We start from the raw sequence: 26,254 nt of genomic DNA on the forward strand, positions 1-26,254 counted from the left end.
GTTGCATGGACTCTCTGTGTGCAGTAATAGTGTTTAATATGATTTTTGAATGACTACCTCATCTCTGTACCTCACACATACAATTATCTGTAAGGTCCCTCAGTCGAGCAGTGTATTTCAAACACTGATTCAACCACAAAGTTTTCCAATGCCTCGCAAAGAAGGGCACCCCCATTGGTAGATGGGTAAAAATAAAAATGCAGACTTTGAATATCTCTTTGAGCATGGTGAAGTTATTAATTACACTTTGGACAGTGTGTCAATACACACAGTCACTACAAAGATACAGGTGTCCTTCCTAATTCAGTTGCCGGAGAGGAAGGAAACTGCTCAGAGATTTCCCCATGAGGCCAATGGTGACTTTAAAACAGTTATAGAGTTTAATGGCAGTGATAGGAGAAAACTGAGGATGGCTCAGCAACATTCTAGTTACTCCACAATACTAACCTAATTGACAGAGTGAAAAGAAGGAAGCCTGTACAGATTACAAATATTCCAAACCATACATCCTGTTTGCAATAAGGCACTAAAGTAAAACTACCAGAAATGTGGCAAAGAAATAAACTTTATGTCCTGAATACAAAGCGTTATGTTTGCGGCAAATACAACACATCACTTCATATTTTCAAGCTTGGTGATGGCTGCGTCATGTTATGGGTATGCTTATCATTGGCAAGGACTAGGGAGTTTTTTAGGGAAAAAAATTAACAGAATAGAGCTAAGCACAGGTAGCGGCGGTAGCGTTATTGCTGGTTCTATCTCCTGAGCAATCCTGTAAGTAAGTTCCAATTATTTATAATAAAAAATTTTTTTAATTAATCCTAGAGGAAAACCTGGTTCAGTCTGCTTTCCAACAAACACTGGGAGACAAATTCACCGTTCAGCAGGACAATAACCTAAAACACAAGGCCAAATATACAGTAGAGTTGCTTACCAAGATGACACTGAATGTTCCTGAGTGGCCTAGTTACAGTATTGACTTAAATCGGCTTGAAAATCAATGGCAAGACTTGAAAATGGCTGTCTAGCAATGATCAACAACCAACTTCACAGAGCTTGAATATTTTTTTAAAGAATAATGTGTAAATATTGTACAATCCAGGTGTGCAAAGCTCTTACCCAGAAAGACTCACAGCTGTAATCGCTGCCAAAGGTGATTCTAACATGTATTGACTCATAGATCAGAATACTTCTGTAAATGAGATATTTCTGTTTTTAATTTTCTATAAATTTGCAAACATTTCTAAAAACATGTTTTCACTTTGTCATTATGTATTGTGTGTAGATGGGTGAGAAAAAATAATATGTAATCCATTTTGAATTCAGGCTGTAACACAACAAAATGTGGAATAAGTCAAGCGGTATGAATACTTTCTGAAGGTGTTTCTAATGTAGGTATACTCAGTGTATAGTTAAATGCACTAAAGTGGAACAATGGGTACATATTGAAGATGTGCATGCTCATCCCCAGAATATTTTTACATGTCTATTTTCTAAGGATAAAGCTTTAACTTTAACAACTTCTTCATAGTTAAGAACACTATAACAATATGGAAGAAAATGAAACGTATTCTATAAGAACCAATATCACTCCCTAACAACACAACCCTATGGAAGAATCCTTGGGTAGCTTTTCAGAATTCACCGATAAATTGGTCCACATGGAAGACTAAAGGCATAGAACAACCGTAAATGACTTGGTAATAGGAAATACAATTATTTATTTGACAGAATTAAAAATCAATTTTGGACTGACCTATGTAGATATTTTCAAATAAATGCAACCTAAAAGTTTCATATCAAGAAATTTTGATTTGAAATCTTTTGGACATCAGAGCAATCTTGAGGGAATCCTATTTGAGAAAAGGATATTCTTATGAAATGTCAAATATACAAATCCTATCCAACTGACAATCTCTCAGACAAAAAAATACAAGCTACTGGATCCAAGACCTAAAAGGAACTGATATTGGCACAAGATGGAGGGATTGTTAATAAGCCTGTGTTAACCTTAGACCTTATTTTCGGCGTTTATTCCAAAATCCTATTCTTTCCCCATTCATTTTGCCCCTAGGAATGGCTGAACGAACCAGAGGTAAATCATTTCTGGTTTTTAGGACTATAGGGCATTAAAGCCAAATTAAGTTGGTTAAGATGGCGTCTCATGGAGACATAATATGCGCAGTTTGAGCTACTCCAGGAAATGACGTTGCAGGCTAGCTCAGTGCTGCCCCTCTCATTGAGTAACTCAGGTTGAATGCCGACCGGGGTACTGGCTGCCATTAGCAACTAAATTATCCTCATAACGTATTTGTGCGATTTTTAAAATAACCGGTTCAAGGACATACATCTGGTTTATTAGAAGCAATTATTGGTACTTAATTCTCCTAACCTTCTACGAAAAAGTCGTAGCTGTATCTAAGTGTTTTTAGGATATCTCGTTGTTGCCTACCCCGCAGAGGGTGCATGCATGTAGACCTTGAACTGGAAAACTAGTTTTACATAGCACGTTCTCGTCAAATACACATTTGACACTGCATGCCCGCTTTAAATAGAGTATTCCCTTTGAGCTAATGGCCTGTGAAGAGTTCAGGATTCAGGAGAAAACAACATCAGAGACAGAAGAAAAAGCTTAAAACCCTCTGTTAATAATACATAATCTACTAGGCTCTGTATTGATGAAGTTCTTTCATGCAAAGGAAATATGTTTATTCCGCACAGCGAGTTATAGTTTCATAAAGAAAACCCATTGATTATTTAGTGTTCCGTTATCTTATGCAGAGCATCACCCCAATGGCTGTCAGAGTGGAGAAAGTCAGGGAGAAAGATGCTGCTTGTTTTGGTGAAAACGAAACATCCAAAGATGTTTAAGCCCACATGAGATCAAATACATTTAGGTTTTTATAAAGATCAGTAGAATTCTAACATTATAACACACGTGGGATGTCTCTCAGTGTTGGCACTGAAGCTGATTTTCTAGTTAAATAACTACTCTGTCAGTATGGTCTTGTAAATACATGATTAATGAGGGCAAAAACATTCATACAGTGTACCACATTACCATTATTTGTATTTACCAAATATTGTATTATTAGACAAGAAATATTAGTTTACCCTGTCTATTCTACATGTGAAAGAAAGGTTGCATTTTCTTTTTCTGATAAACTTTCATTTTATAATCAGAAGAGATCAGAAGTAAAGTGCAGCATTCCACTGCAGTTCAGTTTTCCCTCCAGTAGAGTGCAGAATTTCCTGCTTTTTTAGACTGGCCACCGTTCCCATAGCAACGATTACAATAACCCATGTAGTGAGTGATGTTGCCACTTTACCACTTTTTCCAGACTTCAGTTATGTGTAGAAGCAAAGTAATAGCTAAGCATACTTGCTAGTCGGTAACCTATGTGAGGAGGGTGGACATTCCATTGAGGAGACTGGACCTTCCATTGACTCTAAAAATCCAGGGCCGGATTAAGAAATCATAGGTCCCGGGGCTTTGTTTTTTTCATAGGCCAGATTGTACAAGATTAGCAGGAAATATACAGTATATATGTCATAGGCTACAGTAGGCTACTAAATAACATTTCCAGTGGCACACTCACTCACCTAATGATGAAGCTGGAGCCATACGCTACTCACGGTGATGGCCGATGTGCTCGTCGTGGCAATAGCCTATCTCAAGATGAGCTACTTTGAAATACAGTGCTGCAGTTAGCTAAAATTTGGGAGTTGTTGAGAACACATTTTTTCTATTGGTTCTACAGACAGATTCGTCTTCTCTTTTCAATAGTAGGCATTTGCTTTCCAAACTGTACGTTCTTCCCGCGATTGTATTTTGAAATCTGCAAAATGCAAACCGACAGCTGCAACCAACCATAGAAATATAATCCGTAGATGGCAGTTCCGATTCAAGTCAGGACTGGCATACATTGCTAGTAAGTATTCAGACCCTTTGCTATGAGACTCGAAATTGAGCTCAGGTGCATCCTGTTTCCATTGATCATCCTTGAGATGTTTCTACAACTTGATTGGAGTCCGGCTGTGGTAAATTCCATTGATTGGACATCATTTGGAAAGGCACACCTGTCTATATAAGGTCCCACAGATGACAGTGCATGTCAGACCAAAAATCAAGCCATGAGGTCGAAGGAATTATCCGTGGAGCTCCAAGACACAGATCTGGGGAATGGTACCAAAACATTTCTGCAGCATTGAAGGTCCCCATGAACACCGTGGCCTCCTCCATCATTCTTAAATGGAAGAAGTTTGGAACCACTAAGATTCCTAGAGCTGGCCGCCTGGCCAAACTGCTTCAGAATGCCTTGTTTTGCCGATTCCTACCAGAACCCTACACTGTCTCCTCTCCTTCCATTTAGGCACTTTGCGGCCATCGACGCCAAAAGGTTTGAGGAGGTGAGGCTGATGAACGAGGCAGCGCCCCCTGCTGCCAAGGCGCTGGTGGAGAAGTCCCTGGACACGGCCCGGCTGGTCCACGAGCAGCAGCTGGGCCTGGCAGCGCCCCCTGCTGGCCTTCATGGAGCGCTGCGGCCCCCTCCAGCCACAGAGACCGGCCCAGAAGACCGCGCACCGAGCCGTCTCCGAGCTGCTCCGGGCTTGGGGAAGGGGAAGTACCAGGGGGCTGGGCATGTAGCTGGGGTTGGGGTTGGGCCTGGGGCAGAGAGCCCTGGGTTGGCTGTGGAGGTGTATGAATCAGGAGCAGGGCAGGAGAGTGGGAGCAGCGGGGTGGAGATGGAGTGGGGGAAGCATGGTGGGACATGTCGGTTAAGACTGTCAAGAAGCTCCTGGAGCTGCTGTGTGACGAGGCGGTGAGCGGGCTGTCTGTGTGAAAGAGGGATAGCGATAGGAAGAGGAAACCTGTTATCTAACTATAATGGTTCAACATTTAGTTTAGCCTTACAGTTCTCTTTCTCTCTCTCTTTCTCTCTCTCTCTCTCTAGGGTTTCCTAATAGAGTAAACTCCTGAGGCTCCTCACTCCACTGGAGAAGGATGAACAGTCCCTCATGAAGCTGGACATCTTCACTGAGTTACACTGTAATGTTACTTGTACTTATTCATTCACTGTTACTGGCTTTGGTTTTTCCATTTATATTTTGAGGAGCTGTTCCTAATGTTTTATACACTCCGTGTAGATTCAATCCTATAAAACAGGTGATATAAAGAGCGGTGACTGATTGAGCATAGATTATTTATTTTTTATCTGTTTGTTCCCAGCATTGTTCTGACTGAGGTTCAACCACATCAGTCTGAAACAGAACACAGAGCTACGGCTGCTGCTGCACCAATACGTCAACACCAGGGTGAGTGTGTGTGTAAGTGCATCTAGCGGGTTTATGTCCAGAATGTTTGTGTGCTAATTTAGAGACGTTCACTGACAATCTCAATTCTTCTGATAGGTTAATTCTGAGCTGGATATTCCGCCCACCCAGGTGATGCAGTTGACTCCTGAGTGAATGAGCTGACTAATGAGGAAGAGAAGAACACCCACTAACCCAGTGTAGTGGAAATGCTTAAATATTTTATGAGGAAAATAAAGCACTTTACAGTATGTGAATTGATGATTAACATTTAATGTAAAATATGAGTGCATAATGGGAGTATTACCTAGTAGTAAAGTAGAATTTTACACCAAAAATATTGAATAATAATGCAATGAATTAGAGCTTGTACAATACAAACAATTTATAAGATGCAACTACATTCAGGGATCAGCCACATAGAGTGTAAGTTAAGTTTGCATGTGTGTGGTTGTGTGTTCAGCCAGCGACATTGAAGATCTTGTTGCTGAGGGCAGAAGGCAGGGAGAAGAAGAGCAGGCCCAGGAACAGAAGTCCCAGGACAGCCCCCAGCAGCAGAACACAGTGCAGCTTATACTGCCTCCAGGCCAGGATACATACCACACGCACCGGGCTCAGCAACCACGACAGACTGGTGTTGGGACGACTGCAGGGAGAGATGGAGATGTTATACACACACAACAACAATATGCACACACTCTACCCTCAACGAGTCGTATAGATACTCATGCAACCTCTGGCACACACAAGAACACAGCGACACATATAAAATGTAACCGGATACAAACCTAACATTTCCCAAAATAGTTTTTTCAATTCATTCAATTTATTTCAAATCATTGTTAAAACAGACAAAAAATAAAGATTGCACACTTTAACAGAAATATAAATACACTTTATCATACAAACAGGCGAGAGTAAGTGCAAACATAAATCTTTTTTTTGTTGGTTTGTATTTTGTGAACACGGGATCACTAAAATGACTGCAACACAAATTATGTCATAACTGCAGGTTGACGTTTTTTGGGATGAGTCTAGTCCTTGAGGCAGAACTGAGCGAGCTGCACTCAAAATTGGCTATTGCAAAAATGTATGTAAACTAAAATTAGCATGTTGGCATTAATTGAAGGCTAGGGTTATCCATTAGGGTTAGCAGTGTGGTTAAAGCTAGGGTTAAGTTCAAAATAAGATTTTATGACTTTGTGGCCAGGCCAGCTAGTGACCACTCTGCAGAGCTGCCTCCAGAACAAGATTCATGCCAAAAAATGCCAACCCACATCATAACTACAGGTAGGTCAAGCAAGGGAAAACATGAGGGAACTGCCCACAGCAAACCAAGTCATCTCAAATCAAATTGTATTCATCGCCTACACAGTTTACAGCAGGTATAAAAGGTGCGGTGCAATGCTTACGTGCTAGCTCCCTCAACATTGCAGTACAATATCAATAATAATCAAAAGTAAATCAAAAACAAGTAATTAGAGGAAGGTAGTATGCATAGTAATAAAACTGATAATCTGATAGGCCGATAGGGCAAACCAAGTAATCTGATAGGCCGATAGGGTAGAGGTCAAGAGGCCAAGCCAGCCTCCCTATTACCGTACCTCTCATGTGCTATAAGGTGCACATAACCACTTAGGAATTTCTGCATTGTAAACAAAAAAAGATAATGTCAAGATCCGGACATAAATAAAAGGTTTAGTAACTGACTGTAAAGCTACAATGGAAAGAAGGTCATGCCTTGTCAGATGACCATATAAACTGAATCACTGTGAGATGTTAGAATACAGTTGCATGCGTATTTGTCTCTAAGCCTACTGTGCATTCACTGGATAACAGTAACAATCTATAAGAGCATTCCAGGTCACTGAAGGAAGGGCTGAAGAAATAAGCATTGTTCCATTAATTGTTGGTGTTTGAGGACACAAATTAAACCAAGCTTAGCTCAGTAGTTGATTCATATTCAACAGTTATTCTTGTATTCTTTGTCCCTCTTTAAATCTTGTTAAACTAGGTCCTAGGAAAATAGACATCTGTTGTTCAATCTCTTCATCATTATTTAAGATGTGTGCAAAGGCTGCAAGAGCTAAAGAGGAACATTATTGAACTGTTGGAAACAATCCATTTTTTGTCAAGTTCAAGTGATCACACCAACCAACCCCATGATTCCCATTTAAAAACAGGCATACAATAGAAGTAATGGGAAATATTACAACATCACTTGAGAAATGTGTGTCCATGCATGACCAACAGTATCGATCAACTGACCACTAACAATGTCCTTCTAAATCATTTAAGTCATAAATAAACAAAGAAATAGATCAATAAATAAACAATCTCTAAAATGTTACATCAGGGTATGCCGCATCATTGATGATCAGATCAAGGGCAAGACGTTTGATTGGTTAGTCAGTGGTCAGTGCAGGGATGGTTAGGCCCACTGTGCTACTGTAGAGTAGAAGATACAGTGAGGGGAAAAAAGTATTTGATCCCCAGCTGATTTTGTACGTTTGCCCACTGACAAAGAAATGATCAGTCTATAATTTTAATGTTAGGTTTATGGTTTATTTGAACAGTGAGAGACAGAATAACAACAAAAAAATCCAGAAAAACGCATGTCAAAAATGTTATAAATTGATTTGCATTTGAATGAGGGAAATAAGTATTTGACCCCTCTGCAAAACATGACTTAGTACTTGGTGGCAAAACCCTTGTTGGCAATCACAGAGGTCAGGCGTTTCTTGTAGTTGGCCACCAGGTTTGCACACATCTCAGGAGGGATTTTGTTCCAGTCCTCTTTGCAGATCTTCTCCAAGTCATTAAGGTTTCGAGGCTGACGTTTGGCAACTCGAACCTTCAGCTCCCTCCACAGATTTTCTATGGGATTAAGGTCTGGAGACTGGCTAGCCCACTCCAGGACCTTAATGTGCTTCTTCTTGAGCCACTCCTTTGTTGCCTTGGCCGTGTGTTTTGGGTCATTGTCATGCTGGAATACCCATCCACGACCCATTTTCAATGCCCTGGCTGAGGGAAGGAGGTTCTCACCCAAGATTTGACGGTACATGGCCCCGTCCATCGTCCCTTTGATGCGGTGAAGTTGTCCTGTCCCCTTAGCAGAAAAACACCCCCAAAGCATAATGTTTCCATCTCCATGTTTGACGGTGGGGATGGTGTTCTTGGGATCATAGGCAGCATTCCTCCTCCTCCAAACACGACGAGTTGAGTTGATGCCAAAGAGCTCCAATTTGGTCTCATCTGACCACAACACTTTCACCCAGTTCTCCTCTGAATCATTCAGATGTTCATTGGCAAACTTCAGACGGCCCTGTATATGTGCTTTCTTGAGCAGGGGGACCTTGCGGGCGCTGCAGGGTTTCAGTCCTTCACGGCGTAGTGTGTTACCAATTGTTTTCTTGGTGACTATGGTCCCAGCTGCCTTGAGATCATTGACAAGATCCTCCCATGTAGTTCTGGGCTGATTCCTCACCGTTCTCATGATCATTGCAATTCCACGAGGTGAGATCTTGCATGGAGCCCCAGGCCGAGGGAGATTGACAGTTCTTTTGTGTTTCTTCCATTTGCGAATAATCGCACCAACTGTTGTCACCTTCTCACCAAGCTGCTTGGCGATGGTCTTGTAGCCCATTCCAGCCTTGTGTAGGTCTACAATCTTGTCCCTGACATCCTTGGAGAGCTCTTTGGACTTGGCCATGGTGGAGAGTTTGGAATCTGATTGATTGATTGCTTCTGTGGACAGGTGTCTTTTATACAGGTAACAAGCTGAGATTAGGAGCACTCCCTTTAAGAGTGTGCTCCTAATCTCAACTCGTTACCTGTATAAAAGACACCTGGGAGCCAGAAATCTTTCTGATTGAGAGGGGGTCAAATACTTATTTCCCTCATTAAAATGCAAATCAATTTGTAACATTTTTTACATGCGTTTTTCTGAATTATTTTGTTGTTATTCTGTCTCTCACTGTTCAAATAAACCTACCATTAAAATTATAGACTGATCATTTCTTTGTCAGTGGGCAAACATACAAAATCAGCAGGGGATCAAATACTTTTTTTCCTCACTGTAGATGGACGTTCTTCGTTTTTAGTAGTCCAAGGGATAGATAAAAAGTCCAAGGGATAGATAGAACGTCTTTGAGTAGAAGGTGTGTTCAGCAGCACTGCCAAGGTTAGAGGGGTGGTGGGGCGGGGGCAAGGCTGGGATGCTGAGGGAGGGGACTGTGGGCCTGCAACAATCTTGTCTCCGCATGTATCCACCTTTCCCTCCCTCATTCTCTTCCTTACGCCCTCCCTCAGCAACACTGAAGCGAGTGTGTTTGGGGAGAGGGGACTGAGGAAGAGACTAGGGGATGTGGTAGAAACAGTAGAAATGGGAAGTGTGCGGTATCTCACCCACCACCCCTCCCCTGCGTCTAGACCACCTCCAGGCCATCTCCATGCCACCCTGGTACACACCCTGCAGCCCCATTCAGCCCCCTCAGGCCCCCAGCAGCTTCTTGACCAGGTAGCCAGGCATGCTGTAGAGGAAGAGCCCCAGCATCATGAGCAGCAGCAGGGCCACAATGATTTTGATGATGAGGCACTTGTAGCGGTTACACACCAGGTAGCGGATGGCCTTCAGCGGGCTCAGGAACCACAGGAAGGTGGTGTCTGGCCGACTGGGGGAGGGGGGAGGGGAGGTTAGAGAGGATGGGTGAGGGGATAGGGGGGGTAGATAGTGGGTCATATGATGGACAGGATGGGGGGGTGACGGTTAAAAGGGTGAAAAGGAGGATATAGGGGAAGGGAGTGGAGAAGGACATGGGGTAGATGGAGGGCGGTTGTGGGAGAGGTAGAGGTGGGGGACAGAGGGGTGAGTGGGATGAAGGGAGGATAGTGGATGGGGTGAGGAAACGGTGATAAGGGGGGCAGAGGTAGAGGATAAAAAGAGAAAAGAGGAGAGCCAGTGTTAGTGGTTTGTAAGTCATATATGATGTATGACTATTTCTAACTGATCACATTTCTCCATGCACTACTACGCAAACAACGCTCTTTATGAAATAACGACATTAATTTTATTAAGCAAAAGACCACTGCACAGTCAGCTAAGCACAGATATATTCCGCAGACAATGAAGACATAAAATGGGACGATGATTGTTTGACATTTTTGTCATTTGGCAGACCTTCTTATCCAGAGTGACTTACAGGAACAATTAGGTTTAAGTGTCTTGCTCAAGGGCACATTGATCGTTTTTTCACCTAATTGGCTCAGGGATTCGAACCAGTGACCTTTCAATTACCAGCCCAATGCTCTTAACCGATAGGCTACCTACCGCCCATATAATGACAGCCCTTATTGTTAATTTGCAGTTAATGTTGTTACCAACTTGAATAAATGTATTTTATGTTCAAATGTATTTTTTATCTTACATTTAGATTTCAGCAAGAATTTCAATGTACATTTACAGCATTATCCTGGCACCAGAGTTGCCAGCTTAGTACTGTAATTTTGCTGTACAGCAGAGATGCTGTTATATATTTTACAGTACTATTTCCCTTACTGTAAAACATTACAGCATCCCTGCTGTGATGTACATTTACAGCAGGGATGCTGTATTCTGTAACATGTTTTACAGTAAGGAAAATGGTACTGTAAAATATATTACAGCTTCTCTGCTGTAAAGCAAAATTACAGTATTAAGTTGGCAACTCTGTAGAGGACTAAACTCCCCTCCATAGTGAAGGAAGTTTATGATTCATTTCACCAACAGATTGGAGCAGAGACCAGGCTTTGTGGAATCTAGCTCTGACTACATCGATTCAAGGTCAATACTTTTCAAAAAATGTAAATCATGAAACACCTACCTGGTACCCATGTTCGTCCTCTGTTATTGTATGCCTTTCTTTGTTTGCTGAAATCCATACTTTTTAAATAAATTAAGATGGCAACTCATCACGGATACGCAATTGAATCTCCGATTATGTTTGTAAAATAAACCTAGGCTATAAAATGATTATGTACAAAAATAATATGTACATATGTACAAAAAACATATCTTTCTATGATTTCTCTCTCTCGTTATTTCTCAGTATCTCTGGAAAGAAAAAAGTTATGCGCAACATTTAGTTTTTACTGGCACCTGTAATGATCTGCAAAATTTGATTGGTCGACATACCATCTGTAGATTGTGTGATTTGATTGGACAATTAGTATTTGGAGACCTAGGCATACCTCATCGGACATTCAATGGGCACATGCGCATTCACACTAAGTTGCCATCTGAGAAACAGAAACGAGCAAAAAGTCGGTGGTTGTATTTGATTAACATTTATTGAAGAAGTACAGATTTCAGCAAACAAAGAAAGGCATACAACTACAGAAGACAAACATAGGTACCAGGTAGGCGTTTCATTATTATAATTTTTTTTGTTAAAGTATTGACCTTGGGCGAATCGATGTAGTCGGAGCTAGATATTCCACAAAGCCTGGTCTCTGCTCCACTCTGTTGGTGAAGTTCATCATAAACTTCCTTCACCATGGAGTGGAGTTTAGTCCGCTAGCAACTCTGGTGCCAGTATAATGCTGGTCATTTACAGGGAAAAGTTTGACAGTGCATATAATAAGTCTTAACCTAAAGCCGCCAGTGTAATGACAGTGTAGGGCACAATGGCAGACTCATGATTGACAGGTTGAGAGACGAGAGAAACAATGCAAAGAGGAAACGGAACCGGACACAATCTGTGTATATCTGAGAAAATACAAAGATTGAGAGACAGACCTGAGATGCGGAAAATAGGACCTGAAAAGATAGACAAGAGATGAAAGAGGTTGAAGGATAGAAGAAAGAGGTTATAGAAAAGGAAGGTGGTAGAAAGCGGAGAGGAAGATGTGATAAAATCCATTGAGTGACAGATACCGCAGGAGATGGGAGGAAAAGGATAGACAGAGAGAGAAGCGATATGGGATCAGTAAAAAGGAGGAACAGAGGAGAGAACAGGAGAGGACCAGAGAGAGGGTAAATGAGAAAGAGAAAGTGACAGAAAAGGAGGAACAGAGGACAGGAGAGGGGACGCTAGGATAGGAGAATAGAGAGGGGGCTACCAGTGGCCCTGATAGGTCTCAGCACCCTCAGGCCCCCAGCATCTTCTTGACCAGGTAGCCAGGGAAGGAGTAGAGGAATAGACCCAGCAGGAGTAGCAGCAGCAGCAGGCCCAGGGCCTTGAGGATCAGCCAGCGGTAGTTGTGCCAGATGAAGTAGCGGATGGACTTCAGAGGGTTCACAAACCACATGAGACTGGTGTCCGGGCGACTTCAGAAGGAGGGGAGGAGGAGGAGAGGAAGGGAGGGGTGGAGGGGATGTAGATGGAAGGAAAGACAACGCAGGTTGGAGGGGAGAGAGGGAGGCAACACAGAGAAAGGAAACAGAGGGAAACGTGAAGAGATGACATGAAGAGAACAGTGTGATGGTGTGAAAGTGTGTTCACATTGCAACGAGGTACAGGTGTCAAAACAGACTGTATTTCTTATTATTATTTCTAAACCATTGTGTGCATCACATATCCTCTGAATAAGCCTGTGTGGCTCAGTTGGTAGAGCACAGTGCTTGCAACGCCAGGGTTGTTAGTTCGATTCCCATGGGGGACCAGTGCGAAAAATAAAGAAAGGTGTATGCACTCACTACTGTAAGTCGCTCTGGATAAGAGAGTCTACTAAAATGTAAACCATTATCAGCTTCTGATGGATGCAGGATGAGAGGTTTTGAAATAAATGACCATTTGGGAGAAATACAGTCTCTTTTAACACTTGCACAGTGGTTTTCTGCATAATGTGAATAGAACCCCGGAAGGAAGTGGAGGAGTATAGGAAAGTTGACCATGTCTGACTCTGTGCCATTATTTTCTGTTTCCCACCTTCGCTTTTAACATTGAGTTATTAGTGATTGTGTACGTTTTGTCTGTATGTGTATGTGTGTATAGTCTTAGTGTGAGTGTGTGTGTATACTGTAAATGTAAATATCTTACTTTGGTTTCTCCAGTGGGTCAGGCTCATTGCGTCCCAGACCAACAGGACTTTTCTCTGCCTCCTCTGCCGACATCAGATGAAGCTCCGCCTCCACTTTACCCTGAGAGGAAGACACAATCATTCCCATGATCTCTCTCCTCTCCTCTCTCTCCTCTCTCTCCTCTCTCCTCTCTCTCCTCTCTCTCCTCTCTCTCACCGTGAGTTCCATCTTGTCGTTCTCGTCGCGGGCCAGGAATGGCCACCAGCCCTTGACTCTCTTCTGTTTGAAGATGGATATACAGGGCAGCTCTGCCTGGTTCTGGACCATGTTTATAGAACACTGCTTGGCTGTCTTCGCCCCGCGGGAAAACCTGTTCAGGTCCAGCTCTATCGCACCTGTCAGGAGAGACAATACATGACATTAGAAGATAACTGAGGCAATATCTGAGGAGATACAAAGACAAAGAGGTAGAGACAGACTGAGACACAGAGAGAAGGACCTGGAGAGAAAGAGGACAAGAGTTGAAAGAGCTTGAGGGATGAGATAAAGGAGATATATATGGCAGAGCGAATGGAGAACATTTAAGAAAAATAAAAAGAAGAATGCCTAGAGTTCTAGAGAGCTCCAGCAGTGTAGGCCTACCTAGGAAGTCATCAGCAGAGAAGTGGTCAGCGTCCCAGACCTGCAGGGTGAGGCGTGCAGGGATCTTGTACTCGGTCTCGTCCCAGGAGAACATGGACTCCTTTTTGGAGATGACGATCTTCTCCTCAGCCATCAGGTAGTCGAAGGGGAACACGAAGCGCCAGTTGAAATTCCCCTCGCCCGTCAGAGAGTGGTAGTGGACGTCTGTGTCCTGCTTGTCCTCCTGCTGACCCTTCAGCCAGCTGGGTTAAAGGTCAAAGGTCATACGGGGTCAGAGGTTAGAGGTGAGGGTCATGTTGACCTGATGATGTAGTAAATAGAGTATAAGGACTGTGTTATTATTGTGTTCTTTTAGCATATTAACAAGCTTCACTTATCATGCTCTGTGTGAAGGTTGTCTGTGAAATTTAGGCAGATGCAGTGAAGATCAGATCACCATTTTACATCAGTTAATGTGATTTGAGATTGCTATGGATCATTCATAGTATGACTCAGTATGTGTTGTATGCATTACAGGTCTGGTCCACTGAATACACAAAAAGGGATGTTAGTATTTGAAAAGCAAAACACGTATGGTGCGACCCTCCAATAAGAAACCAGCCAGTAATGAGAAATGATTATTAATTCAATCAAATTGAAACATGGCTGTGAAATAGTGGTCATAGTGTGTGCACCTAGGTGAATTCTATAAAAAGTGTACCACCGTATAACAACTGAATAAGAATAGAGTTTAAACTGTGTATTTAAATACAAATGACCTGATTTGGTGTTGGACGGTCACATAATTACAAATGCCATGCACACACAAAGCTTTACAAAAAGAGTCAAATCAATTATTTAAAAAGCCTTTATGACAGTGCTTTCCTTCATTGGAGGGAAGATGCAGATACGAGATTAACATTAACAGAAGTGTCATACAATGCAAATCTAGTCTCAATGCAGGCTCAGCACAGTGTGGGGTGCAGACTGAGTTTATCCGCTGCAGTGGCGCCAAGTGGCCAGTGGTTGGTGAGCAGGGTTGGGTTCAATTCCATTTAAATTCAGAAAGGAAAGCAAAATTCCAATTTCAAGAATTGAAAATGTATCTTAGAAAATGTATGGCAGTTTAAAATTCTTCAACTGGAATTTCAACACATTTTCTGAATGGACTGAATTGAAACCCTGAAGGTGGGCACATTTGAGAAACGTTTCTACGACTTTGAATGTCCATTAGTATTGATATACTATCAACAGCATCATTAATCAGAGGCAGCAAATGACAATACAATTGCAAAAACAATATGGAATCCAGTCCATTTTCCATGCAAGCATTTTTCGCTAATGCTGTCATGCATGAGACTTCCTGGAATTGCGAGTAGTTTTGACCCCTGCCGAAGACAACCTACAACTGTTGTAGGAATACAGGACCATACCATTTAAACTAATGATAGTAAGGATGATTAGCAATTGGCAAGTCACAATGGAATACTGTTATTGAGTTATCCTAGCTTATATCCAATTTAATGTGCATGAGAACAGAGAATAGTTTTTCTTCTAAGTGTGTCATTCACAGAACTTATTGCAAACCGTTTGCAATCCATTATCTGGTTAATTCAATAATGATTAGTGAATTTCAAATTAGTAGATGGCCTAGCCCTAGTGTCATTTGTTGACACGTTGACCTCTTTAGGCTGTTTAAGTGGTATGGTCCTGATTGGCTTCCTCTGTCTGTAGGCGTGAAGGCGTTGTGGTTTACTGCGTGCTAATAGGAGGGCTGAGGGAGAAGGGTTGGGTCTTGAGCAGGGGAGCTGCGTGCTGGTTGGATAGCTGAGGGAGGGGAGGGTAAGGAAAGGGGAAGGGGTTTGTACGAGTCATGCGATGTAAACGTGTGTTTTACCCCCTGACATAAATGTCAGACATCTTTTCTCCTGTCATGAAAGCATCGTCCTCTAGAACTACGTCATCAGTGTTCCAAATTATAACACGCAGTTCAAAGCTGGACCACAGCACAGCATCGACACACAGGAGAGAGAGAGAGAGAGAGAGAGAGAGAGAGAGAGAGAGAGAGAGAGAGAGAGAGAGAGAGAGAGAGAGAGAGAAAGAGAGGACGACAAACAAACACGCAACACACGGAAAACGTGGAAACAAACAAAACAACAAAACAAAAAAGCAATGATTAACACCAAAAAACGCAGCACGCCACTTCATCACACCCACGGGGCGATCGGGGCATAACGCCGAGGCCCTCTGTGGTACCTACCCCCTGACAAATATGTCACTGGACTTTTCCCCTGTGAAGTAATCATCGTCCTCCAGAATTACTTCATCAGTATTCCATATAATCACCCTGAGCTCATATCTGGTGAGGGGGGAGGAAGGAACACACACACAGTTGGACTGTTGTTGTCTAGTGCTTACTTCGCCCTGGAACGTGGCTGTACACTCCTATGGTAAGACATGTACCAGCCCAGGTCTAGTGCTAGATAACCAACCTACTCTAATGAGATACAACACTTACCACAGAAAACCTGGAAGGGATGTAAGTAGGAAAAGTACAAGTCCTTCTGATTTGAGACTCATACGGAGCCTTGCAAAAGTATTCATCCCCCTTGGCGTTTTCCCTATTTTATTGCATTACAACCTGTAATTTAAATTGATTTTTATTTGGATTTCATGTTATGGACATACACAAAATAGTCCAAATTGGTGAAATGAAATGAAAAAAATAACTTGTTTCAAATAATTCTAAAAAATAAATAACAGAAAAGTGGTGAGTGCATATGTATTCACCCCCTTTGCTATGAAGACCCTAAATAAGATCTGGTGCAACCAATTACCTTCAGAAGTCACATAATTAGTTAAATAAAGTCCACCTGTGTGCAATCTAAGTGTCACATGAACTCAGTATATATACACCTGTTCTGAAAGGCCCCAGAGTCTGCAACACCACTAAGCAAGGGGCACCACCAAGCAAGTGGCACCGTGAAGACCAAGGAGCTCTCCAAACAGGTCAGGGGCAAAGTTGTGGAGAAGTACAGATCAGGGTTGGGTTATAAAAAAATATCCGAAACTTTGAACATCCCACGGAGCACCATTAAATCCATTATTAAAAAATGGAAAGAATATGCCACCACAACAAACCTGCCAAGAGAGGGCCGCCCACCAAAACTCATGGACCAGGCAAGGAGGGCATTAATCAGAGAGGCAACAAAGAGACCAAAGATAACCCTGAAGGAGCTGCAAAGCTCCACAGCGGAGATTGGAGTATCTGTCCATGGAACCACTTTAAGCCGTACACTCCACAGAGCTGGGCTTTACGGAAGAGTGGCCAGAAAAAATCCATTGCTTCAAGACAAAAATAAGCAAACATGTTTGGTGTTCACCAAAAGGCATGTGGGAGACTCCCCAAACATATGGAAGAAGGTACTCTGGTCAGATGAGACTAAAATTGAGCTTTTTGGCCATCAAGGAAAATGCTATGTCTTGCGCAAACCCAACACCTCTCATCACCCCGAGAACACCATCCCCACAGTGAAGCATGGTGGTGGCAGCATCATGCTGTGGGGATGTTTTATATCAGCAGGGACTGGGAAACTGGTCAGAATTGAAGGAATGATGGATGGCGCTAAATACAGGGAAATTCTTGAGGGAAACCTGTTTCAGTCTTCCAGAGATTTGAGACTGGGACGGAGATTCAGCTTCCAGCAGGACAATGACCCTAAGCATACTGCTAAAGCAACACTTGAGTGGTTTAAGGGGAAACATTTAAATGTCTTGGAATGGCCTAGTCAAAGCCCAGACCTCAATCCAATTGAGAATCTGTGGTATGACTTAAAGATTGCTGTACACCAGCGGAACCCACCCAACTTGAAGGAGCTGGAGCAGTTTTGCCTTGAAGAATGGGCAAAAATCCCAGTGGCTGGATGTGCCAAGCTTATAGAGGCATACGCCAAGAGACTTGCAGCTGTAATTGCTACAAAAGGTGGCTCTACAAAGTATTGACTTTGGGGTGGTGAATAGTTATGCACGCTCAAGTTTTCTGTTTTTAGTCTTATTTCTTGTCTATTTCACAAAAACAAATATTTTGCATCTTCAAAGTGGTAGGCATGTTGTGTAAATCAAATGATACAAACCCCCAAAAAATCAATTTTAATTCCAGGTTGTAAGGCAACAAAATAGGAAAAATGCCAAGGGGGGTGAATACTTTCGCAAGCCTTCGTATAGGATCATAAATAAACAGCAAAACTTCAAATCAAACCTTTCAGAAGTGTTTAGGTTGTCCCTTGATCTATCTGTAATGTATAGCATATACTGTACCTCAGAGGAGGCTGGTGGGAGGAGCTATAGGACGACGGGCTCACTGTAATTGCTGGAATGGTATTAATGGAATGGAGTCAAACATGTGGTTTCTATTTGTTTGATGTGTTTGATACCGTTCCATTAATTCCATTCCAGCCATTACAATGAGCCTGTCCTCCTATAGCTCCTCCCACCAGCCTCCACTAAAAAGGTGCTATCTAGAACCTAAAAGGGTTATTCAGCTGTCCCCATAGGAGAACCCTTTGAAGTACCCTTTTTGGTTCCAGGTAGAACCGTTTTGGTTCCAGGTAGAACTGTTTTCCACAGAGGGTTCTACATTGAATCCAAAAGGGTTCTACCTGGAACCAAAAAGGGTTCTCCTATGGGGACAGCCGAAGAACCCTTTTTTCTAAGAGTGTACACTGACTGACACTTCCGCCAGCCCCAGACAGGACATACTTCTTAGGTTTACGTGGTGATATGTCGATGGCGGGTCCAGGTGCTGGCATGTCCATGGGGAACATGTCTACCCACATCTCAATCCGCCCCTGTGGGGTTAAACAGAGGTCATAACAGGTTATAACAGCTCATAACAGCTTCATTATCTGGCATTATTAATAATTTTACCCTTATAAGTCACTATATTGTTAATGAACTCAAAAGTGACCAACATTTATTAAACTACACTTTTAGTTCCAGATGAACCCTTATAATAACGTTATACTAATAATAAGTAGGAGTGTGTGTGTGTGTGTGTGACCTGTTCAATGCCAGGGTGGTCAGGGTTGAGCAGGGGTCTTGTCTCGACGTGTTCTGGGATGAGTTTACAGCCCACCCTGGGGATCTCCTCCCAGTGCTTCAGCACCGTCAGGGCCAGGTGCTCATCTGTCTGCTTCTTCAGACCTGTACACACACACACACACACACACACACACACACACACAGACGCACAGTAAATACCAGGTCTCTGTAAATGTAGGCAAAGCTTAATAAATATATTTTCAACAGCACAAATGTATCATACTGTACGTCAACAACATACCATTCTCATCCTCGATCTCTGTGACACCCATGAAGATGCGGTTGGCGACCTTGACCCTGCCCCCGGGGCCGTAGTGGGGTCCATCCAGCTTGCCCTCCTTACACAGCTTGGCCAGGATCTGGCTTGGCTTCATGGGGTCACGCCACACGTTGTAACCATGTCTACCAGGAACAAACAACAACACCAGACTGTTATCGATTTTTACTTTATTTTTTATTTTCTTAAATATTTTTGGGGAGACAGACAGACAGAGGAACAAACTAACAGACAGACAGACAGACAGACAATGGACAGTAAAACAGAATGACATGGACAGACAGACAGACAGACAGACAGACAGGAACTCACACAGAGTAGTTGTTAGCGATGCCACAGGTAGCTCTGTGTTTGCTGTAGTAGCGGTTCTCCAGGTCAATCTTGGTCTCCCCGATGAGGTCATCAGTGCCCACCAGATCCCAGTCGTACACTGACACGGTCAACATGGACTCCATGGGGAATGTAGCCTCGATGTCAAATGCCCTGAGAGAGGAGGTGGAGGGAGTGGAGGGAGGGAAGGAAGGAGGGAAGGAGGAATGGGAGTGGGAGGGGATAAACAGGAAAGGGAGAGATGGAGAGAGTAGGGATGACATTTGAGATAAGAAGTGGTTAGCTTTTCATAGATTGAGCTGCCGATGCATCTATGCCAGTCACAAGAGTAAAGTAATGCTTCAATACACTTGATTACAATTTTCTATATGAGTTGACTTGTTCAATCAGCACCAATGTGCAACCAATCCACACTCACTTGCCAAAGACAGGGTTGAGCTGTTTGGAGATGTAGTTCTCTTTATCCTTCAGTTCTGACTTGCCCAGTTTGATGACGACGTAGGGGTCCGCTTTCCCATTGACATCAGCAGGGTGGAGGTCTGTGGCCTGGAATACAGAGTTGTTTTTTTGTTATGGTTTAGGTTTTTATTTATGAATGTATTCTTACAATCTATTGAACCCTTATTTTACCAAGTGAGTTGACTGAGGATACATGATTAGGTCGCTGAAGTTTAGAGCAACAATCTGGGAAATATTTAGTTTATGGTTAGAGGTTAGGCTGTCACTCACCCTGACGACGAAGACGCGCACCATCACGTTGATAGGGTCGTTGTGTGGAATGCTCTGGAACATGCCCATGTTAGGGTCGAAGCCCACCTCCCGGGTGATCTCCTCAGACAGAGGCAACTTGTACATGCACATGGAGCCCTTGAACCTGCCCACGATCCTGTCGTCATCTAGTGCTGCTTCATCGTCGTCCCCTGCCTTCCCTCTGTACAGGTTGAAGGTGTGGAGCCAGTCCTCAAAGTTATCATACTCTGCCTCCAACTCCTTGTTGTACACCTGGACAGTACACACACGTGCAATGGTATCAGACACACTCTGAACGACAAGGTGTGTGTGTGTGTGTGTGTCCAGTGGAATCTCTAGGCCTACTGACCAGCAGCTCGTCCACTTTGGGTTTGCTGGAGCGTTTCTCTGTCCCCTCTCCTGCATGGTGACTCTTCTTCTTCTCCTTGTTCCTGCTCTTGTCTTGGCTCTTCTCCTTCCACTTGGAGCCTTTTACAGGGAGGTCATCAGGTTTGATATCTGATTGTGGGGAGAGTGGAAGGAGTGGAGGAGGGAGAGTGGAGGGGGGGCAGGGGAGGGAGGGGGGGATTGATGGAGGAGGAGGGGTGAAGAGGGACGAAGGGATGGACACGACACAGCACCCCAGATGTCAATCAACATGAAAGTTGACATCTGACCCCTCTGGCCGTCCATTGCCAGGGCTACTGGGGGCCAGTATGAAAAATGTATGCACTCACTAATTGTAAGTCGCTCTGGATAAGAGCGTCTGCTAAATGACTAAAATGTCAATTGGATCACTACTGATATCCATGACATCATGAGTAATTAATTTAAAATGGAACATACAAGTAACTGCCAAAATAATGGAAACACTTGAGTAAATGAGGTGATACAAAGTATATTGAAAGCAGGTGCTTCCACACAGGTGTGGAAGCAATGAACATCCCGTCATGCTTAAGGTCATGCTGGGCAGGCCATTATTCTGGCCATTATTTTGGCTACCATGGCTATGCCCCTATAGGATGACAATGCCCCCATCCACAGGGCACGAGTGGCCACTGAATGAGCATGAAAACATATGCCATGGCCGTCTCAGTCACCAGATCTCATCCCTACTGAACATATCTGGGAGAATCTGGAGCGGCACCTGAGACAGCATTTTCCACCACCATCAACAAAACACCAAGTTATGGAATTTCTCGTGGAAGAATGGTGTCGCATCCCTCCAATAGAGTTTCAGACACTTGTAGAATCTATGCCAAGGTGCATTGAAGCTGTTCTGGTTCGTGGTGGCCCAACGCCCTATTAAGACACTTTATGTTGGTGTTTCCTTTATTTTGGCAGTTACCTGTATTTGTAATCACAGGAGCCACATTATAATCTTTTCAAATTCTGGGAGAATATCTTAATAGGAATTTGGTAAACAAGAAATTGATATTTTTTCAAAGTTTTACACTTTGATTTAAAATTGAGTTCATGGTAATTAGTAGATGTATAGATTTATTTGATGTATCCACATTATTTGCTTGATAGAGAATCATTTATGGTTAAATCAGGGGATTAAGGGACAAAAGGATTGATTCGAAAAAGCCTTAAGCATATAAGCAAAAGTTGCATTCCTTAATGGTTTAGTTTATCAGCCAACTTTCATGGTAGTGCAAGGCAGGGTTGGTCATGCTGGTGTGAGGGGTCGATGGGTATGATATGAGGTCATGTTTTCATTCCACTTTAGATGGTAATTGGGTCGGGGGTGCTAGGGATGAAGGATGAGAGTGAGGAGGGAGTGCAATGCATACAATGCCTTCACATGCTATACTTTACTCTGGTGCCCTCTCCACCAGTCTGCAAGCAGGCAGAGACAGACATTCTGATCCTATAGCTCATTCATCTCAAAAAGCACACACCAAAGCCATATACTACTCCCATTCTCATCCACTATTCAGAGCTGGCACAGAATCCTGTCATTCTGAGAGTCATGTTAGCCAACAGTTGCTCTATTTTGACGCTCAGCACTAGCAGGGTTTACCTGCTCCCTCTGCTGCTATCTCCTGGTCCTCCCTCTCCTCTGCCTCGGCCAGAACTGCCTCCTGAGCCCTGAGGATCTGGGAAACACAACTACACATCAGAATTATCCCCACAAGAAACACATGGAACTGACTTTATTCACTCCAGTTGTCTTATTGGAACTACTCAAACACTCTATTTCCAGAATATAACCATATTCATACGAGACAGAACATAAAGCAATAGCATAGAATAGAATAGAATAGAATAGAATTGAACAGAATCGATCTCTCACCTCCATCAGTGTCTCTATGGAAGCAAAATATTTGGACCACCAGTCCAGCATGCTCTCGTCTGTCTCATCATCCTCCTCCACCTCTCCCTTCTTTTTCTTATTTTTCTTCTTCTTCTCTTCTTTCTCCTCCTCGTTCTGCGGGTACGAGAGAGAGCGTCTGATCAAACAAAGTGCTAACTAGCATAGTAGATCATAGTAGATGTTACAGGTGCGCATTGATGTCTGTCCACACTGTGAAGCTCTTTCAAATGTTGGGGGACAGATCCATGCCAGGACTTACCACATCAACTTTAACAACTGCATCAGACGTCTACAGGGGGAGGGTCACACAAAAACACACAAATGAAACACAAAATATATACATCTAAACAAAACATGAATTAATTTTACACCACACACAGGACCAGAGGTAAAGCCATCAACCTCAATTTTGTCCTTGAGGGCATCTCTTCTTCTGTCCTTTTCATTCCAAAAACATGAAATCAAAAGTGATAAACATCAGAGACACGTGTGTCAAAGCTTACAGCGTCTAGCTTGACCACCGTGTCCATCTTCCTAACTGAGGGGTCGGCATCCATGTTGACTGTGACATCACCTGCAGGGCGAGAGAGGGTGTGGGGTGGGGTGCGGGAGTAAGGGGAGTAAGGGGAGCAGGGGCGAGATTGGGACCCCCCGTTGGTCACGACCATGTAGCCATTCATCAGTCTAGCTGGAAGGGGTCAGGGGAGTGACCGAGGAGGAACAGGACACACCAAGAAATGGAACGAGAGAGAGCAAGAGGGAGCAAGAGGGAGAGTGAGAGAGAGAGAGAGAGAGAGAGAGAGAGAGAGAGAGAGAGAGAGAGAGAGAGAGAGAGAGAGAGAGAGAGAGAGAGAGAGAGAGAGAGAGAGAGAGAGAGACAGAGAGAGAGAGAGAGAGAGAGAGAGAGAGACAGAGAGAGAGAGAGAGAGAGACAGAGAGACAGAGAGACAGAGAGAGAGAGACAGAGAGACAGAGAGACAGAGAGAGAGAGAGAAGACAGATTGGTACAGAGACAGGGAGAGAAGGAGAGGAGTGGGAAAAAGCAAAGTAGCATCAAAGTGAGCAAAGCAGTAGGAAATACAGATTCATATTCACAAGCAGGTCTGATTCAGTCTGAGAGGAAATCACAAACTGTTGAAATGAATATGGAAGATTAGATTCTGAGAATATACAGTTTATTCATATTAACAAAGGTACACTACCGTTCAAAAGTTTGGGGTCACTTAGAAATGTCCTTGTTTTCGAAAGAAAAGCAATTTTTTTGTCCATTAAAATAACATCAAATTGATCAGAAATACAGTGTAGACATTGTTAATGTTGTAAATGGCTATTGTAGCTGGAAACGGCTGATTTTTAATGGAATATCTACATAGGCGTACAGAGGCCCATTATCAGCAACCATCAGTCCTGTGTTCCAATGGCACGTTGCGTTTGATAATCCAGGTTTATCATTTTAAAAGGCTAATTGATAATTAGAAAACCATTTTGCAATTATGTTAGCACAGCTGAAAACTGTTGTGCTGAATAAAGAAGCAATAAAACTGGCCTTCTTGAGACTAGTTGAGTATCTGGAGCATCAGCAATTGTGGGTTCGATTACAGGCTCAAAATAGCCAGAAACAAATAACTTTCTTCTGAAACTCGTCAGTCTATTCTTGTTCTGAGAATTGAAGGCTATTCCATGCAAGAAATTGCCAAGAAACTGAAGATCTCGTACAACGCTGTGTACTACTCCCTTCACAGAACAATGCAAACTGGCTCTAACCAGAATAGAAAGAGGAGTGGGAGGCCCCGGTGCACAACTGAGCAAGAGGACAAATACATTAGAGTGTCTAGTTTGAGAAACAGACGCCTCACAGGTCCTCAACTGGCAGCTTCATTAAATAGCACCCGCAAAACACCAGTCTCAACAGTGAGGAGGCGACTCCGGGATGCTGACCTTCTAGGTAGAGTTGCAAAGAAAAAGCCATATCTCAGACTGGCCAATAAAAAGAAAAGATTAAGATGGGCAAAAGAACACAGACACTGGACAGAGGAAGATTGGAAAAAAGTGTTATGGACAGAAGAATCAAAGTTTGAGGTGTTCGGATCACAAAGAAGAACATTTGTGAGACGCAGACCAAATGAAAAGATGCTGGAGGAGTGCTTGATGCCATCTGTCAAGCATGGTGGAGGCAATGTGATGGTCTGGGGGTGCTTTGGTGGTGGTAAAGTGGGAGATCTGTACAGGGTAAAAGGGAGGCTATCACTCCATTTTGCTACGCCATGCCATACCCTGTGGACGGTGCTTGATTGGAGCCAATTTCCTCCTCTGTAGCTCAGCTGGTAGAGCACGGCGCTTGTAATGCCAAGGTAGTGGGTTCGATCCCCGGGACCACCCATACACAAAAATGTATGCACGCATGACTGTAAGTCGCTTTGGATAAAAGCGTCTGCTAAATGGCATATTATATTATTATTATAATTACCCAAAAGCACAGCTCCAAACTATTTAAGAACTATTTAGGGAAGAAGCAGTCAGCTGGTATTCTGTCTATAATGGAGTGGCCAGCACAGTCACCGGATCTCAACCCTATTGAGCTGTTGTGGGAGCAGCTTGACCGTATGGTACGTAAGAAGTGCCCATCAAGCCAATCCTACTTGTGGGAGGTGCTTCAGGACGCATGGGTGAAATCTCTTCAGATTTCCTCAACAAATTGACAACTAGATTGCCAAAGGAGGATTCTTTGACGAAAGCTAAGTTTGAAGGACACAATTATTATTTCAATTAAAAATCATTATTTCTAACCTTGTCAATGACTACATTTCCTATTCATTTACTATATTTCCTATTCAAACTCATTTAATGTATGTTTTCATGGAAAACAAGGACATTTCTAAGTGACCCCAAACTTTTGAACAGTAGTGTATATACTCATATAGTATAAATACATGGTATTGGATTCCCCAGACCAATACAAAAATGTAATCTCTAGTAATATAAATAAAAAGCAGTAGAAAAGCGTAAGCCTACCTGGGCTGGCCCAGTTTTTGTGCGTCTTGCATAGTGTGAGTAGGCCTACCTGGGCTGGCCCAGTTTTTGTGTGTCTTGCATACTGTGAGTAGGCCTACCTGGGCTGGCCCAGTTTTTGTGCGTCTTGCATAGTGTTAGTAGGCCTACCTGGGCTAAGCCCAGTTTTTGTGCGTCTTGCATAGTGTGAGTAGGCCTACCTGGGCTGGCCCAGTTTTTGTGCGTCTTGCATAGTGTGAGTAGGCCTACCTGGGCTGGCCCAGTTTTTGTGCGTCTTGCATAGTGTGAGTAGGCCTACCTGGGCTGGCCCAGTTGTTGTGCGTCTTGTCTGGGGGGCTATAGATGAAGCGTCGCAGGCTGGTGACGGCGTGGGAACCCACCAGGGTGTAGCGGCCAAACGCTCTGCAGTCCACCACCCGGATGTTCAGAGGAGGGTGAAGCAGCTCATTCTCTGGCAGGTCCTGATGGGGTCAAGGGGCAAAGGTCAGGGGTCACGTAGAGAGTTAGGACAAGGGTCTATGAAGTTGCCCTGGCCTATACGCAAGATCTAAGGTCC

The 26,254-nt window shown here is 43.3% G+C and overlaps 1 protein-coding gene across 1 annotated transcript in view; it reads right to left on the reverse strand.

Moving 5' to 3' along the window:
* Nucleotides 1-11,552: 11,552 nt before the first annotated feature.
* Nucleotides 11,553-26,254, reverse strand: part of LOC121548745 (otoferlin) — a 105,188-nt gene continuing 90,486 nt past the window's right edge. Inside the window, exons 30-46 of the mRNA XM_041860287.2 lie at nucleotides 25,997-26,159; nucleotides 23,193-23,377; nucleotides 22,949-22,978; nucleotides 22,669-22,803; nucleotides 22,396-22,471; nucleotides 20,740-20,888; nucleotides 20,370-20,642; nucleotides 20,059-20,186; nucleotides 19,623-19,793; nucleotides 19,275-19,435; nucleotides 18,993-19,135; nucleotides 18,692-18,780; nucleotides 16,194-16,292; nucleotides 13,955-14,196; nucleotides 13,529-13,707; nucleotides 13,332-13,432; nucleotides 11,553-12,619 (exon numbers count right to left, since the gene is read on the reverse strand). Of these exons, the coding sequence (XP_041716221.2) occupies nucleotides 12,439-12,619; nucleotides 13,332-13,432; nucleotides 13,529-13,707; nucleotides 13,955-14,196; nucleotides 16,194-16,292; nucleotides 18,692-18,780; nucleotides 18,993-19,135; nucleotides 19,275-19,435; nucleotides 19,623-19,793; nucleotides 20,059-20,186; nucleotides 20,370-20,642; nucleotides 20,740-20,888; nucleotides 22,396-22,471; nucleotides 22,669-22,803; nucleotides 22,949-22,978; nucleotides 23,193-23,377; nucleotides 25,997-26,159 (2,505 nt within the window). The 3' untranslated portion in view covers nucleotides 11,553-12,438. The remainder of the gene's footprint in view (nucleotides 12,620-13,331; nucleotides 13,433-13,528; nucleotides 13,708-13,954; nucleotides 14,197-16,193; nucleotides 16,293-18,691; nucleotides 18,781-18,992; nucleotides 19,136-19,274; nucleotides 19,436-19,622; nucleotides 19,794-20,058; nucleotides 20,187-20,369; nucleotides 20,643-20,739; nucleotides 20,889-22,395; nucleotides 22,472-22,668; nucleotides 22,804-22,948; nucleotides 22,979-23,192; nucleotides 23,378-25,996; nucleotides 26,160-26,254) is intronic.

Source organism: Coregonus clupeaformis, chromosome 33 (genome assembly GCF_020615455.1).
Source record: "Coregonus clupeaformis isolate EN_2021a chromosome 33, ASM2061545v1, whole genome shotgun sequence".
Classification (NCBI taxonomy): Eukaryota; Metazoa; Chordata; class Actinopteri; order Salmoniformes; family Salmonidae; genus Coregonus; species Coregonus clupeaformis.